Below are 17,272 nucleotides of genomic sequence, written 5' to 3'. Positions count from 1 at the left end.
TGAGACTTGGGGACACGAGGAGCTGGGCACCTTGGCCGAAGCTCACGCCCTTTGCCCTGCTTGCTCTGGTACTATCTCGCTCTTGTTTACTTTGGGCACACATGGGATTGTGGCAGGTTTGCTCTTTGCTGTCCTCACCGAGACTGGAATTATTCTCTTGAGAGTTTTGCCACTGCATAATAACATGGAGATGTATATTTCTAGCTTCTATATAAGGGAATTTCTGTCGGTCAAAATGATGTTCTATGAAAAGAACTTACATAATTGGCAATAACATCCTTGTTTTCAAGTTGAGCAATATCGTATAGAATGACAGCACAGCGAGAGTGTAGTTCTGGTTCATCAGAAACCAGTAGGTTGATCAGAGCTGGAATGCCTCCTGCCTCTACTATAGCATGCACTACACTCGCATGGGTTGAGATATTACTCAATAACCCAACTGTTTTGCACTGTAATTTGATTTTGGAACTTTTTAATAGATTGATTAAGGCAGGAATGGTGCCTGCAATGAAGAGATCAAGAAAAAAAACATGAAGTATTGTAATCATTTGTAGTCAATTTATCATGATAGGATTTAAATAATGTTTGTGGGTATTGCCATATAAACAATTAGAAAATAATTCTATAAAATATTTATAAACTTATCACTTGAAACTACATGAATGCACTTTGAATGTCCTGTCTACAGTATAGGGAGCTCTCATTATTCATACATGTGATTTTCACACAGCACACAATCATACATTTCATATTGGTGACCCTAAGCCACCTTTGAAACACTGAATTTTTGCTAAGATTATTGACAAATTCAAAAGCTACCATATGGTAGAGTTCAATTTATTTATTGCATCAAATTTGTGTGGCAGTGTTTGTGTAGTTATTTGAACATTTTATTATATTTTACCCATATTTTATAAAAGCAACTGAAAAATAAAAAGAAAGTGCTGAATCTAATAAAAAGCAACCTTGGCCTTATTGATTACAATTGGTTCAAAGATGAAAATCATTGGGCATGGTGAAAATAGAAAATCTGGCTTTAATGTGAAAGAAAAGAGCACATTATAGAGCACACAGAAAATGCTAGAAAATATAATGGGTATAATTAGGGCTTTATTTATTTATACATCTGAAATGTACTCTCCTTCATGACTTATTTAACTATGGTTTACTTTTTGGATATAGAGCTTTTGTACATGTTTTTAGGAACACATTAGGGGACTACCTATCATAATTTTTTCATTCATTCATTCATTCATTTATTCAACAAATATTTAAGGAGTATCTCATGTGTGTTCAATATTCACATTAGAGTTAGCAGCTACCATATTGGACAGTGAAGATAGAATATGTCCATCATTTCAGAAAGTTATATTGGACAGTGTTGTTCTCAAAACAACCCTATGAAGTAGGGACCATTTTATTAGTGAGGAAGCTAGGCTAAGAGACGATAAGCAATTAGCCTAAGTTCTAAATGCAGAGCTACTTACGAACCCAGGTCTGCTGCTACACAACACAAAAACTATTTTTAATTTTAAAAATAAATTGTGTAAATACAGAATAGAGATCATTTCTAAATGAAAGTAGTCAATATAAGAAGTAGTATCATCAAGTAATTTAATATCATTTTTAAGTTTGCAAATTTTTAGAGAAATGGGATTTACATGGTTTTTTGATCCTGTTAGAAATAAAATATAAGGTTGTCAAATAAAGGAAGTAACCTTAGGAAAAAAAATAGAAATTTAAAGTCAACTAAAAAGTTTTAAAGTGATTGGCTGAATATAATATAGCTCTGCATAAAACAACATAAGCAAAAAATAGTTAATAAATTTTACAGCACCTGCATCCAAAATATATTGCCAGTATTCATCCTTTGCTAAGCAAATTACTTCTAAGGACATGATGGCCATCATCCTTCGTTTATAGCTTTCACACTGCAACATTTCTGGTAAGTAGTCAACAGAAAAGTACACGTTGTAATTTTACACAAAGGAATGGAACGATTGATTCTGTTTCTGTACAGGCCAAGTGAAGCCATGAGTTGAGATTATCACCATCACCACCAACTGCATTCATTAAATTCCCTCTGTGTGTGGCATTCTGTGAGATGCTAAATATATTGTATATGTCCATGATCTCTGAGGTTTATAATCTATATAATTAGTATAGAAAATCCAAAAATTCTTTATCTTTGGTCTGAATGGCTTAGATGGGTTGATCACATGGTCCAAATTTACTTGGAAAATAGTACACCTCAGTGGCCTGAAATCAGTTGTTGAATAAAATTTGAACATGGGTTTTCAAGGATGGCATAGAGTAAACTACATTATTGCCAATAAAAATGTAATGTCCATTAAATCATATTGAGGCTTTGTATATTTCCTGAGTTTGAGGAAGAATGAATTCATTCTCCAGACAGGAGATAATACAAATTACATACTTCCAAACAATGTCTACGGTGCAATTAAAAACACCTAGAAGTATCCTTGCCTCATCTCTCCTTCCCCAGCCCCTGTAATAATCAATCTGACCCTAATTCCTACCTTGGCTAGATCACCCCAGGCTCTTTCTTTTAAAATTCAGCTTCCACTCCAAGAGCTAATCCTGGAGACTTATAATAAACTCTGACAATTCTTCTTTTACTCATAGTGGAAATGGACAGTATAAGGAGGGAGAGCTACTCCAGAGCTCAGAGCAAAGCAACAGTGGCTAGGTGCTCACTGGTTATTGTGTTTGCATCAGGACTTCACAACAATAGTTGTGGGAAGGAGTGGCTGTCGGGGAACTTTTTGGGCCATTAGGCTATTCCTCTTAGGAATACTATTCTATGATCGAGGTGAGTATTTCAAATGTATTAGTCTATTAAAAGTAACAGAATGGTCTTCTTAGTTGCTCCTAAAAAGACTAAGATATAATGATAAAGATGCACACGTATATTAACATTGTAAACACTTTCCAGTATCTCTTGGGGATGATATAATTGGAGTGTGTTCCCAAGACCCAAGTAAATTTCAAAATCAGGTATTGAGCCAGTTTTGAAACCAAGTATTCAGACGTCTTGAATCAGTAGAATGGGTTTGAAAATCATAAATGTGTCTTTTCCCATCCTACAGTGAGTTGTTTGGAACAATATCCGTTCTCATCTCCAATTTGTTTCATTTTTTTGCTTTAGTTTTTATTTTATTAAAGTAATACATGCTCATGATTCAGAGTTAGATGTTCCTAAAAGGCCTATACCAAAATATAGTGGAGTGGTTCCTGACCTCACCCTCTCCACTCTTCTGAGTTTCTCTCTCCAGATAAAACCACCGTGGACTCTTTCTCTATACTCTGTGATTTACATATCTCCATATTTCTAACTATTTATACACACAGTTACCTTTTGCTATATCAATTTTAGACATCATCGATTGACTTTGTGTTACGGCAGATGAGAAACTAGCTCTTTCCACACTGCTCTGCTATTTCCTCTGCTTTCCCTTCTCCATTCTGACAGCCATACAGACAGTACTCACAGCTAAGCATTATAGTGCTCTACAGTTGTGTCTCCTTTTTTACTTTTGTTTTTCCTGGAGGTAATGATTTTCTTTTTTTATTTAATCTGCTTAGCTTTCTTTGTACCTACTGGTAATGCCTCCCACATCTTCCCTTTGGCCTGGGTACACATTTTCCATTCTGGGACTTCTCTTTTCTGTAATCTTTGAAATTCCCTTTGCTTTTCTCTTGGGTCAGACTCCCAGTTTCCTGTTTATTGGGGAGAATTCCCACCTTAGTATCTTTAGGTGTTTCCTGGTAAGCCTCTGCAGAGAGCACTCCTGGCTGACACTGCCAGTTCTTGAGCGTGAGAGGATTTATGGTGCAAGTCTCAGAAAGTCTGTTTTCCCACTGTTGGCTTGGAATGATTTTTCTGGTTGACTAAGTCCTAAGACTTGCCTGTTTCCAATATTTTTATTTTGTTTATTCTGTATCCTTTCCTGTTTTCTCTTGAATGTTTGTTCACTGCTCCTGGTAATGGTGTTACTTTAACTTAATCTCCATGTAATTTTAGTGGGGTCTCGGGAAGGAGTGAAACTAAATGTGTACATTCAATTGGACTGGTAAGCCTGCCCCTTATAATATCTCTGACTAGATTGAATACAAATTTGGACAAAAATCTTGATCAGAATTTTTCACAAAACGTTTATCAGAATGTGAGGAAAATTTTTCCTGAATCTGTCTCTAAAATTAGGAAGTGAGGAATAAATTGGAGGGAATCTTTTCCCCCTCTCAGAATTTAATTTCCTCCCTCTTTCCTTTTGTTTCTTTTTGAGTTGCTTTTCTGATGGAGAAGATGATGGTTGGACTTTTGGAGATAGTTGGAAAATAAAAATAAATATAATTATGTAAAATGTAGTCTGTTTGGGTTATTTATCTTTGATTTTAATTTAGAAATAAAACTACTTTTGCACAAACAAAAATATAGTTTAGTTTGTATTTCTGGTTTTAACTCAAACATGTCTATTTCATGATTTTTAAATGTTTAAAATATGATGCTTGTATTACTGCATTTTATTTTCTCTATTTCATATTAAGTATCAATAATTAAACTGAACAATAGTCAGAACATTTATTTATAAAGTGATTATATGTTCTATACTCACCTACCAAAGTTTTCCAAACTGGGAGTTCAGGAATATTTATCTCTATTATATACTTGAGAACCTCTGTGTGAAAGGTTAGCACTGATAAGTGAATTATATTATTTCCTTTAATATCGGTTTTTCTCCAGTTCGCACCAAGAGAAAATAGGTACTTTATAGTATCCAGTGCTCCTGAAGTGGCAGCGAGTAAAAGTGGAGTACATTGATTCCTAAAAATCAAGGAACACATTATAATAATTGAGTGCACATAGTGTCAAATTTACTGATTAGCAACTATCCAAATTGCTATTGGAGGCAGTCTGATTTATACCGTCACCTTCTCTTTCTTATGTGTTATTGTTTTGTATAGTCCACACGTGAATAGATTTACCTCCCCCGACTTGGCTGTCCTTAGTTTCTGCCCCTACTCTCCCTCCCACATTAATTACCATGCCTTATAATTTGTTCAGGAGTTGATAATGCACAAAGTTCTTCGAAAACACTATCTCATCTCATCCTTACAACCACTCTATGAGTGAAGGGAAAAGCAAGGCAAGTATTATCAGCCCATTTTATAAATGATGAGACTGAGGCTCAGGTAGAGTTCCAAACTATTTCTTATACTTCATATCCAGTTCTCAAATCCCAGCTTCCTCACTGTGGCAGAAACTAACAATTTTTCCCCAAAACCCATTATCTGCTTTTTATTTAGAGGGTGAAGCTCTTTTGGTTGGGCACATGACTATCCAGCCAAATGTGACATTTCCAGCTTCCCTTATGGGTAGGTATGGCCAACGTGATATGAGTACAAGTTACCTGGACAACTCCCTAAAGAGAAAAGGAGTGCAGTTACTTTTCCTCTCTTTTCTTTTCATGGCTAGAATACAGGTATAATAACGAAAGCAGGAGTTGCCATCTTGTACCAGGATAGGGAAACCACATAAGAAGAAGCAACAAGAGGAAGTCTGGGTCCCTCATACTGTCGAGCCATTACGCCAGCCCTCGGCCATGATCCCAGACTTCATGAAAAAGAATCACATTTATCTCATTTAAACTACAAATATTTGGGGGCCTCTCTGTCACGGCAGCTTCAACTGTATCTTAACTAACAGATCTAGCGACTAGCAGTGTGACTCTAAGCAAACTGGGTTCCTCTCTTCATCTGTGAAAGGACGAGGGTTAGAACCACCAGCTGGCAGTACTGTGTGAGGGATGAATGAGGGCTCGGCACAGTCTGCACATGCAGTTCCTCTCTCCTCGCTTCACCACATCACATCGCCTCAGGCATTATTGTTTTGAATCCTTTTACCCATGCCCTCCTCTCTTCATGAAACTCCTTTCACTTGCTGCCTGTTCTTGAACTCTCACCCCTGTCCAGCTGGCTCCAAGCCTCTCCTCTAGTCCCAGGCCCTGGGGAATCTCTTGCCATTTTATGAGTAAACATCTTCACTATCTCCCTTTTTGAGTCTAACTGCTCTCCGTGGCTTTCTTTCTCCTTCGCAATGGCAGACTAAAGATGGCTTTTATTTTGAACACCATCACTCTGATTCTCCTCATTTGAAAACTATGCCAGCAGATTACATTACCATGTCCAGTTCCATATGCTATTGCCCCCGCCCGGCCCACAAGGGTCCTCTCCCACATCCTGGCTCAGGCGTTGCCTCACCGACATGCCCCTCCTATTGTAAGTGACTTCGTTTTCCATGCTGAGTACCATGTATGTTCTGATCCCTTAGTTCCTTGTCATAGCTTCATTGGTGCTCCCCAGTCATGCACACACGCCAGCCACACTCTATTAGCTCCACAGAGGAGATCTCAGCCATGGTCACTGTGCTACTGATCCTTCGCTTCTTCCTTACATTCATAGACAGCTTCTTACTTCTACCTCTGATATCCAATTGTTTGACCTTTTACAATCTACCCAGTCTTTTAGCCCCATTTTTTCCAAATACACAATGTCAGAATGTGACAGAACCAGGAGCTGAACTCAGGCCTCCACATTCCATGGCTCTTTCCAGAATCTATTAGTTAGACAATCAATCTATTAGCCAGAGATCCTGGTTTCCTGAAAGCTTTCTCCGTACGCATCTCTGTCCTCACCTAGAAGGAGGATTAATTTCCTCACGGAGTAATAAAAAACAGGTTATTGGAAGACCCAGAAATAGCTGAGTGAAACTATGCCTAAATCATGTTCAGAGATTCAAAACAATAATCTGGTTTTTTGATTACCAGCCAAGAATGCACCCTCAGGAGAAGTTATACCTCCACCCAAAAGATTGGTCCTCAGCTAACTAGTGAAATAGAAGACTGTTTGGGATGTTTTGCTGTTTCAGAGTTATCCTCTTTTTAATGTGTTTTTCTTCTGGATACCACTAGATATTTCTGCTGTTATCCAAAGCCTATCCACTGTGGCATGGAGCCTTTGGACTGCCCCTTAGGTGTGTAGGTTCCAATTTAGAGCAACTTTCTCCTCCCTAGTCTCAGACTTTTTCCAGGGCACTAAGTAGTTAACCTGATAAACTAGTCTGTAGAGCCATACCATTGGGAAAAGGCTAGGACAAACTTCCTAGGGCTTACTTCTTATTCTTCCAGACAACATGCATAGGTAAATAGAAGTTCTGTCTTTAAAATTCTAAAGATAACTGGTAGGAGAAGATAGTGAGTAGAAATGACAGCAGAGTAAGCCTTACACAGACTTTCAAATCAATCACACCAACCATTTCTTTTAGTGTCAGTGCTTCAGGCAAGCCATGAAAGCAGAAATTCTATTTTTATAAATGCTTAATAACTTACTCAGCTGTTGCCTCAGCCTCGAGCAGACTAGGATCCTTCCTACAGAGAATAATGATGATGCAGATATTGTCATAGAAAGCAGCAAAGTGAATTGGCATCCAGCCTCTTTTTTCAGAAAGTGTGTAATCAGCTTTGAAACAGAGTAGGCAGATGGTTGTTTCTAATGAGCAAGCTTGCGCGGCGAGGTGTAGAGGTGTCGGACCTAGAATGGATGGACAATCACTTCAGTGGTCAAAGATCTAACATTCCTAAAAACATGCCTTTTTGATATCCAACCAGAGCTTAGTGTTGTGGGATATAGAAGCTCCAAGACAAGCATTAAAAGGATTAATTTAGGCAATTCTATATTCTTTATTTAACTTGTGATGTCTGACCATTAAAAATCAATACTTCTTTATAAATTAAGAATAAATAACATTGAACATATTAAGTACTTCAAAACTTAAGTCAATGCGTTAGTCTTGAGATAAAATAAGCTATTTCTTGTTTAAATTATTTTCTACCTCATTTAAGTATTTTGTAGCAGGAGACAAGAGCCTTTGGGGAAAAAAATTCCCTCAAAAGGCCTCTAGGTCAGTAAATCTAGTTTTGTGGTTTTTTTTTCAATTCTCATTTTACTGACCTCTCAACAGTAAATTGACCACTTCTTTCTCTTTAAAATAGTTTCTTTCCTTGTCTTTTGTGACATCATGCATTTTTCTCCTACCTCTTTGGCTATCCCTTTGCAGCCTCCTTTGGGACCATCTCATTGTCCTGATGCCTCAATGAGTTTTAAGGCTCTGTCTTGGTCCTTATTATCTTCTCAGTGGCTTCACTTACCACCTATAAGCTGATGACTCTTTAGATCTGTTTCTTCTCCAACCTCCATATCTGTATATTTCCAACGTCTCACTAGGCATCGCCACACACCACCTCAAACTTAACATATTCAAAATGAACTCCTATCTTTCTCTCCAAACCTGGTCCTCTTCCACTGTTCCCTAAATCAGTGAAGGATATCATTGTCCAGCCAGTTCTACAAAGTAGAAACCTGAAAGACTCCTTGGCACCTCCCTCTCATTTCATCTCCATAACCAGTCCATCACCAATTCTAAATATCTCTGGAACCTATTTCTAGAACTCATCTTACTGCCATCACCATCCTATTCCAAGCTATAATCACCTCCCAACTGATATCCCCATCTTGTTCTTGCCCTTCCCCAATCCATTTTTTCGAAACGTAAGTCTGATCTTTTTACCTCCTTGCTTAAAACTCTTCAGTGGCTTCTCAAGGTCATCTGATCACGAATACAGGAAAACGATCCACTGGCTCCAACTTAACTTGAGCCACCAACTACCCACATAAACACTACCCAAGTGCACACAACATATACACCTTCTTCCCTTCTGTTAGGCTGTCTAGTAGCTCATCAGATGTAGGGTGGCAGGCCACACATCCCAGGTTGCCCAGGGAAGGACTGGTCTCTGCCTGTTGCCTCAGCACAATGACTGATAGTGCCCCTTCCATGCTCAAGTCTCCCTCATTTGGATGATGAATTATCCAGTCACCGTGGGCTGCTCCTGCTGTTTGAAAGCTTCTTTCTCCCAAACAATACTTTCCTGACCAGGGACAAGCTAACTCCTATTCATTTCTGGAAAAAAAGCAAAAGTAAATTTTTCTCCCAGCTCAGAAACTTCCAATGGCCTCTTGTCTGCCTTAGCAATCTAAGCTTTACATCCTGGCCTGGATTATCTATAGCACTGAACCCAAATCTATCTATTTAAAGCTACTGCTAGGTTTTTCCTGTTTCTGGTCCAGCATGTAAGGAGCTTAAAAGTCACCACTCCATTCTAATGGCAAGTAAAAAGCTGAACAAACTGAAAACTCAACAATTCTTAGATCGGCCAGAGAAGTGAGGTTACAGAGCAAATATGCTGCCCCTAAATTGGAGAGATAGGCAGGTTCAGAGAATCACAACTTACTGAAGCAGAAACCCAAGGGCTCGGTGCGACGTCAGAGGGATAGTGGATGGGGGAGGAGGGTCCACACAATGTGAGGGATATAAATGATAAACGTCTAAGTATTACTTTGTCTTGTGCACCTGAAACTAATAAAAAATAAAAAGAAACCCAAGGGCAGAAACCCACACAGCAACCAGTGCTGGGGAAGGAAAACCTGAACTATAAGTGAGAAACTGCTGGCAGCTCAGTGTGGACCAGTCTGAGAGTTAAAAACCCCAGGGGTCCCAGTTAGAGGGGCCCCACAGTTTACTGAGTTTTACCTCTAAGAAAGCCAAGTCCTCAAGGTGCATATCAGAGAAACATCCCCTCGTGCTTCTGGTCAGGGAGTGGAAAGGAACCATTTTGAAACACACCAGAGCACACTGTTTGTCTTACCAAGGCCTGCCCTCAGGAAAAACTATTTTACCAGAGCCTAACCTGTTGAGGTGTTATCAAAGCCTAACTGGCCTGGGGCAGGGGAGCCCCTTCCAGCCATCCTGACTCACAAGTACATGTGAGGTTCGGAGTCCAGGAACACAGGCTCCCCGAAAGACTAGGCCTAATCACAGGACTTTAGAATATGCTGGCTCATTTCAACCAAACAGAAGGCAGTAGGCTGCTCTTAGCAGAAGAAACGTACCAAAATGACCTAAAAAGAGTTTTTTTTTTAAAAAAAAAAAACCACCCCAGCCTCCTCACTGACCCTCTCCCTCTTCTCTCTACCTCCCTCCAAACAGTATTTCAGCTCAGCCTGATGGAAGAAGTATTATTCTTATATCTCCCTCTGATTTCTTTAAAGTGTGCTTAATAGAAATGCAGAATCTTGGCTCTCACCCAGGCCCTGTAACTCAAATTCTGTATTTTAAAAAGATCCCTGGCTGATTCCTAGGTACTTGAAAATTTATCCCAGAACAGTGGGATAAAGTGGCCCCCCCCCACACACACACACATCTGCTTGTCACAACTGGGGTGGGGGTTGTTACTGGCATTTAGTGGGTAGAGGCCAGGGACACTACTGAACTTTCTATAGTGTACAAGACAGCACCCCACAACAGAGGATTATCCAGCTCCCAATATCAACAGTGCTCAGGATGAGAAACACTCCAAAGACATGCTCGAGTCAGAGAAGTTCTGGAGGGGTTTATGTAGTCTGAAGAAACTATTCTCTGGTTGTGAACACTGGCCTAGGGAATAAAATGTTCTTTGGTGGCTTGAAAGCCATATTTATCTCTTTTTTCTGTTAGTTTCTATAGTACATCACTGTATGTTAGTTATGCCAGTGATTGTCAAATGCTACCCTGCATTCATCCATTTATGCATTCAGTCAACAACTATTTCCTGAGCACCTACTAATGCCAGGCTTCCTTCTTGGCGCTGGGGTACCATAGCAATGTAAACCGAACCTTTGCCCTTTATGGAATTTATATTCAAGTGAGGGAGACACAATAAACAAATATTATAATACATGGTAGTCATGAGTGATACTTAGAAAAGAGAAAGAAAACAGAGAGAGAGAGAGAGAGAGAGAGAGAGAGAGAGAGCACAATAATGCAGCAAGTGCACAATTGTTACTCAACTGCAAATTCTTACAGTGTCGGTGGGGCTAATAAGCTTTCTTTTTTTCCCCTACAGGCCCACTCACCTCCCTTTACCACCCTCCCTGTGCTCTGTCCTGGCAGATTTAGCAACCCCTGTCCTTTGGCTTCTTATCAGTATCTGCCAGTGGACAACCCTGGAGGAGGAAGGAGAATGAGGTCAGTCAGGATACTTATTCTCTCTGATACTTATTCTCCCTTCTCTGAGGTCATTTCAGGTTAGCTTTGTTCCTCCACCAAAGCTAAGTGGCTACTTTGAATAACTACTGCCCTTTCCTTACAAAATTCAGGTCTCTGTAAATGGTTTCTTTAAAAATAAACCGTCCCTGAATTATCTTATGTAGAGTATAAAAGTATAGCTTCTTAGATATAGAGATAGAACGTGTAAGCTTAAAATTTTTTTCTGTTTTCTCTATATCCAATCCTTAAGTCTCTCATCTCAGTCAGAAGTGACTTATACGTCAGATCTCATAGATTATTTGTCACTAGATGGCAGCATATCTAAATATTAACTGGATTTGTTTGTTTATTTTTTTTTAGGGCATTAAAAACCCTTTTAGGACCTGACTTTATAGAAATATGTAGAGGTGACTGCAAATTTCAGTTAAAAAGAAAAGAGAGAAAGAAAAAAAAAACAAACAAGAGAAATATGAATAAATAACCAGAGGTAGGAAAAATTTATACTTCAAAATGTAAACAAAACATCATTATGTGACATTCTCATGAGACAGAGCATTTTGGAGATTATATATTATAAGTTTTACCATATGCAATAACATTTAAAAATGCACCAAATATTTTACTTATATCTTACCATTTCTTTCTTTTTTCACATCCATTTTTGATGAATCTGTTTTAAAAGGGAACACGCATAGAAGTATGATTATTAATATATAGGAGTTTCCAAAATTAGCCAAAATAGAATCATATCGATAAGAACAAAAGGACTATGTTTAGATACAGATGACAGGATTACATCAAATAAGATTGGTTATAACTTTTGGTCAAGACATCTGGATATGTTGCATGAACCTGAGGTTATGTCAGAGAAGACCCGGAAACACTGCCTCTCAAGTGGCTGGTGAAAACTCACAGTTGAGGCAGTTTTGGCTAAGTAATAATAGATAGACATTGCCGCCAGAGTTACACATTTTTGCATACTTCAAAATCTACTCAATTCTCAGCCAATGCAAGCAGTCACAGAATGAATGAGAGGCTTTAGTTTACCAAAGATTTTTTTTTACACCAAAAAAAGCTTAAAATATAACACATCTTTAAATGATAGTTCCCCATTGCATTTACATTTGACTGAATTTGTGCTCTACTTTAACAAAGTTCATTCTGTATTGAATATTTTAATCGAGGAATAGAAGCCTCTTAATATTAAAATATTAGAACATTTTGTTTTGGTGTGTGAAAATTTAACAGTTTATTAAGATAGCTAGGTAAAATATAAAATCACCCGTTTTTATTGCCAATATTGTTGCATCAGCCATTCCTGACACTTTATCTCTATTTCTCTCTTCAGTTATGGAGGACCTCCACATTCATTTCCAACTTTATTATTTTTATACTGGTTAAATATATTCCAAAGATACACAAATGAGTATGTATATCTAATAATCAGGAAAAAATGTTCTTTAAAGTTTAAACGAGGATAGCCTTAAAGGGGTCATTAATCCTAAAAAATATTATTATAGGGGAAATTTTTGTTATTAAAGACAATTTAAGTTTATGTAATATGAAGAAACTATCCTGTGGTTGAGAACCCTGGGATAAGAAATGGATGTTCTGCTAGAATCTCTATTTATCTCCCTTTTCTCTGAATTTCTATAGCATATCTCTGTATATTATGTCAATGATTATCAAATGCTACCCCGCATTGATCCATCCATCCATGCATTCATTCAACCATGATTTCCTGAGCACCTACCAATGCTAGACCTTCCTCTGGGCACTAGGATACCATGGCAGACAAAGGAAACCAAATCCTTGCCCTTTATGGAGCTTATATTCAAGTGAGGGAGACACCGTAAATAAATAAATAACCGCAGATAAGGGAGCAATAAGTGATACTTAGAAAATTAAAAGGAGCTCCTCTGAGATAAATGAAACAAAACCCTCAATTTTGCTCTAGGTAACAATACCAAATTTTAACCTTGCTCTAAAACCAACACGCATTCTTAATGCTGAATAGGGGTAAGTAAAAGAAAAACATTTTAGATTCAAAATTTGATGATACCTTGGCTAAACATAATGAAGCGTCTCTGATTGACATTGAAGTTAGCGTTGCACAGCTGGCATATAATAGAAACTCTGTTGTGCAGAGCTGCATGATGGAAAATAGCATAGCCGGCCTCGTCTGAAACATTGATCGTCGAGCTGGAGGTTTTACGGCTAAATGTGTGGAAAACAGCAGATAATCCTCTTTCAACAGCAGACTTCATACCAAATGGGATACTCTAAAATTATGAAGAAAGCCAGAATTAGGTTTTTCAAAATACACCTAAAGTTTGATTAAGGAAAAAAAAAAGACAATGAAATAGTTTAATATAATCACATAACTGGTGCTCAATTTCAGTAGAATTTTCACATGATCCATTTAGAAAATGTCTCAGTGGGGAATGATTGAAGTTGTTAGAGCTATAAAGAAACACCAAAAATTAAAAATTCAAAAAATATATTTAGGAAGTTATTTTTCTCTCTCCCTGTTTCAAGAAAGAAGTTGCAGGTCCTTCTTCTTTGGAGACAATTAAAATAGGGTAGACTTGTATCTTTCTGATGTACTTTAAAAACAAAGGGAGATCACCGGGTTCTTTCTCTGATTTAAGAAGATAGCTCTAATTTAGAAGTCTAGAAACTTGAAATATGTTGCTGCAGAAATAGTTTGTATTCTTTGCTCTAGGTCTCAAAATGGAGAGGTGAAAATGTCACCCTTTTCTGTGAGACATTCTGATCACATAATATTTTAAAATTAAACTAATGTGTTATTAACTTATAAAGTTTATGGGCATTTAAACAAATATGTGGTAACTAAGTACCAGTGTACTCTTTGAAATTAGTGAGCTCACCACTTAATTTATCAGGTCTAGAAGCTATAAGTCAAAGCTTGTTGAAGCAGATATGGAGATTTGATTTGTAATGTTAGGTTTACTTCTTGGGTTTGGTTCCCAGGACCGAAGCCCCTGGTTCTGCTATTTATGAGTTATGTGATTTGGGAAAGATCCTTAACTTGCTGCACTTCAAATTTCTTATTTGTAAAATAGGAATGATAACAATACGAGTTCCTTGAAAGAGTTTGTTGAAAGGATTTATAATAGTGCCTGGCATACAAAGTAATCATTCAGTAAATATTAGCAATTATTAAGATTAATCACAATCCCATTCACTAACAGGTAGTTTTCTAACCCTGCCAGAAATTTATAATCTAGAATTGTATAACTTTTCAACTGCTAAAATGTGGAATGTTTATTTCATATTGAAGCCTTTATTTAACCTATTATTTATCCATAGATAAAAATTTGAGATATAAACTTATCTATAATATATAACTTCTTATGCTAAATTATGTGGTAATCACTGAAATACCTTGCATTTCATAGCTTTTTTGAAACCAAATTTTTTCTTAAATTGTTCATGTAATTGAACGTCTGTCAGTGGAAGCCTTTTGGGTCTCAGGTTGTTCATTATTTCATTTATGGCTCCCCACCACTGGGTCTTATATAGTTGCTGATAGAAAGTTTCAAGTTCAAAATAGATCACATAGTATCTATTAAAAAAGAAAATTTTAAGATAAATTTTTCTGACTTTGAAGTGATGTGCTAATTTTTTTCTATGTTGGCAAAACTTTATTTTTATAACAAATACAAAAATACCATTTAAATTGTACTTGATTGTAAATATTTTAATAATATGATTATCAAGTGTTATTAATCAAGTCTTTCTATACCAAATATCTTCTCCATATTGGCCCTTCTAATTGATTCTGTCCTTCAGTGACCTGGGACACTGCCTAAATCACTCGAAGCCCTAACTCTGACTGAAGGAATTTTAGGTTTACCTTTTAACCATCTGCTTATCCTGCTCTTACAAATTTATATATTAACTCCTTTAATCTAGTTATATCTACATTTTCGTTCTCAAGAGTTTACCTTGAATCTGACCTAGAATGATGCTTTGGGGAACAGCTCCATGACCTTTACTCACTGCAGCAGTGGACTAGAGAAACCCTCAACCCACAAGGTCCTTGAGATATAGGCAGGCAACAGCCACAGTCCCCTATCACACGGGAATGGGAAAGTGACGACATTCTGAGTGACTCTTTTCCCTAGGGTTGCTTATCATCACAGGTTAAAAAAAAAATTAAAAATGGTGGTCCTTCACGTCTGCCCATGAGGTACCTTTTCCCACGCCCAGATTTCAGCTGCTGATTCTACCTCTGCCAACAGAAGCCTCTTAAGACAACCTGGGTTTCTGCTCTAAATGCAAATATTTATGGCTGTAAATACAGTATTCTTGACAGTGGTCACCCCCTCAATGGCTCTTCACTCTGCTGCTGAGGGACTGCCAGTTCTCCTAAGGGTGCTAAGACGTTTGCTCAATTGCACTAATTTTCAGGGAAGTAAATCAGTAACTCTCTAAGCTAAGAAAACTCCTTGCCCACAAGCTGACGAGGACTCACTGGGCCCTGTGGGTCAGTTAAAAGAAGGTCTTAGGGACACAGTCTGTTATGAACTAGTCAGAGGCTAATACCCTTTCTTCCTTGACCTTTACTTCACTCCAAGTTTTCTGAATAGAATAGATCTTTGCATGGATGGAGGCATGTCTGTGGACCTGTTCATGTTTATTTGAGGTTGTCATTCTTCTTATCTACCATCCTCTCGAGAACACGAGAATATAAACTAAATGCTGTCTTCACCCACACTTTACTGGTACAGTACCAATCCAGCTGGTGGGACCTGTCACTTTGTGTGTCGGCACCGACTTATGGAGGTGCCACCTTCATCAGTGGGGACTCGCCGAACTTATTAGACTTCAGCCTTCAAAAACCAAGGAGCAGGTATTCTGAATCCTACTCGGATTTGAAGGCTTTCAAATTACAGTGGTGATATGCTCTGAGGCCTTAAGGAGCTATATGGATCTGACCTGGATGTTTGAATCTTATTGGATGACTAAAGTAAATTTCTAGGAGAAAACAGCTACCTTCCCTTGGTATTAGACACACTGCTAAGAGTGGATGCCACAAACAGACACCCCAAGTCCCACAAGACTGCCTTCAGACACCTAGGCTAAGGGATCACACTGAGGATGGCCTTGGTCCCCGAGTGGCCTAGCTCTACATCATTCTGCTCAGTAGAATCCAAGTGCCAGCAACCTCTGTCTTGTCATGGACTTCTCCAGGGAGCAGGCTCTGGGTGTGATAACGACTATGGGATCAGAAGATGCTGACTACCTCTGGGGCCCTGGCACTTGGTGATACACCCTTAGATCACTGCTCAAGCAATAAAACAGATTTTATAAACTTAACAAATACCAAGGGAAGGTGTGCAGATTGCTTCTAGAAATTCAGTTTACTCATCCAATACAAATCAAGTATCTACAACCAACAGGAGGCTGTCCTACCTTATAAACAGGAGAAGCAATTGGTGGTGAAGGTCTTTCTACCAGGAGAAAGTCTGACCCCCACCAACATTGGAAATACAACCTGAGCTGTAGGCCAGCAGCACCAGCCCACACGGAGATGATCACCAGAAGCACAAAAAGCCCAGAAGGTCAGTGCTGTGAGGAAACCCTCATCCAAGTACCACATAGTGACATACCAGTGTTTTTACTCAAAACTTTAAGTCTAATCAACAGGGAAAATAGGGGAGCCTCATTTTGAAAATAACTCCCTCCATATTCTTCAACCCGAGAATCTATACCCAGCTTAGGGACTGTGGTGATGAGCTTCTAACACCACACTTCCCCGACGCACCACTATCACATTACATTGATTTCTGAGCGGCCTTCTCACATCCACAACAGTATCATGATGTTGGTATGCTCTCTCCAAAATAGGACATTTTAGTACCGGTATCTAATCATCTATTTGCCCCAGTCATTGCCTTCTTAATAACTCATGAGTTCTACTTTCATGGACTGCCAAGTCCTGCGAATCTGACTGCAATGCCTATTTTTTTGATGCTGGTACGGTGGGAGAACCTAACCTGGGTCAGAAATGAATCTAGGATTCAGATGTGTCCAGGCATGACTAGAGGGCCAATGACACTGATCCCATTTTCACAGGCA

The 17,272-nt window shown here is 38.4% G+C and overlaps 1 protein-coding gene across 1 annotated transcript in view; it reads right to left on the bottom strand.

Moving 5' to 3' along the window:
* ANKAR (ankyrin and armadillo repeat containing) overlaps positions 1 to 17,272 on the bottom strand; it is a gene marked incomplete at its 3' end in the record, with an annotated part of 53,731 nt that overhangs the window by 25,051 nt on the left and 11,408 nt on the right. The window contains exons 6-12 of the mRNA XM_081050776.1: positions 14,573 to 14,753; positions 13,227 to 13,446; positions 11,799 to 11,834; positions 7,410 to 7,611; positions 4,638 to 4,846; positions 1,838 to 1,942; positions 261 to 502 (exon numbers count right to left, since the gene is read on the bottom strand). Of these exons, the coding sequence (XP_080906902.1) occupies positions 261 to 502; positions 1,838 to 1,942; positions 4,638 to 4,846; positions 7,410 to 7,611; positions 11,799 to 11,834; positions 13,227 to 13,446; positions 14,573 to 14,753 (1,195 nt within the window). The remainder of the gene's footprint in view (positions 1 to 260; positions 503 to 1,837; positions 1,943 to 4,637; positions 4,847 to 7,409; positions 7,612 to 11,798; positions 11,835 to 13,226; positions 13,447 to 14,572; positions 14,754 to 17,272) is intronic.

The sequence above is a fragment of the Rhinolophus hipposideros genome (assembly GCF_964194185.1).
Source record: "Rhinolophus hipposideros genome assembly, chromosome: 6".
Classification (NCBI taxonomy): Eukaryota; Metazoa; Chordata; class Mammalia; order Chiroptera; family Rhinolophidae; genus Rhinolophus; species Rhinolophus hipposideros.
The sequence above is the reverse complement of the archived record's forward strand: the minus strand, read 5'-3'. Positions and strand labels throughout refer to the sequence as shown.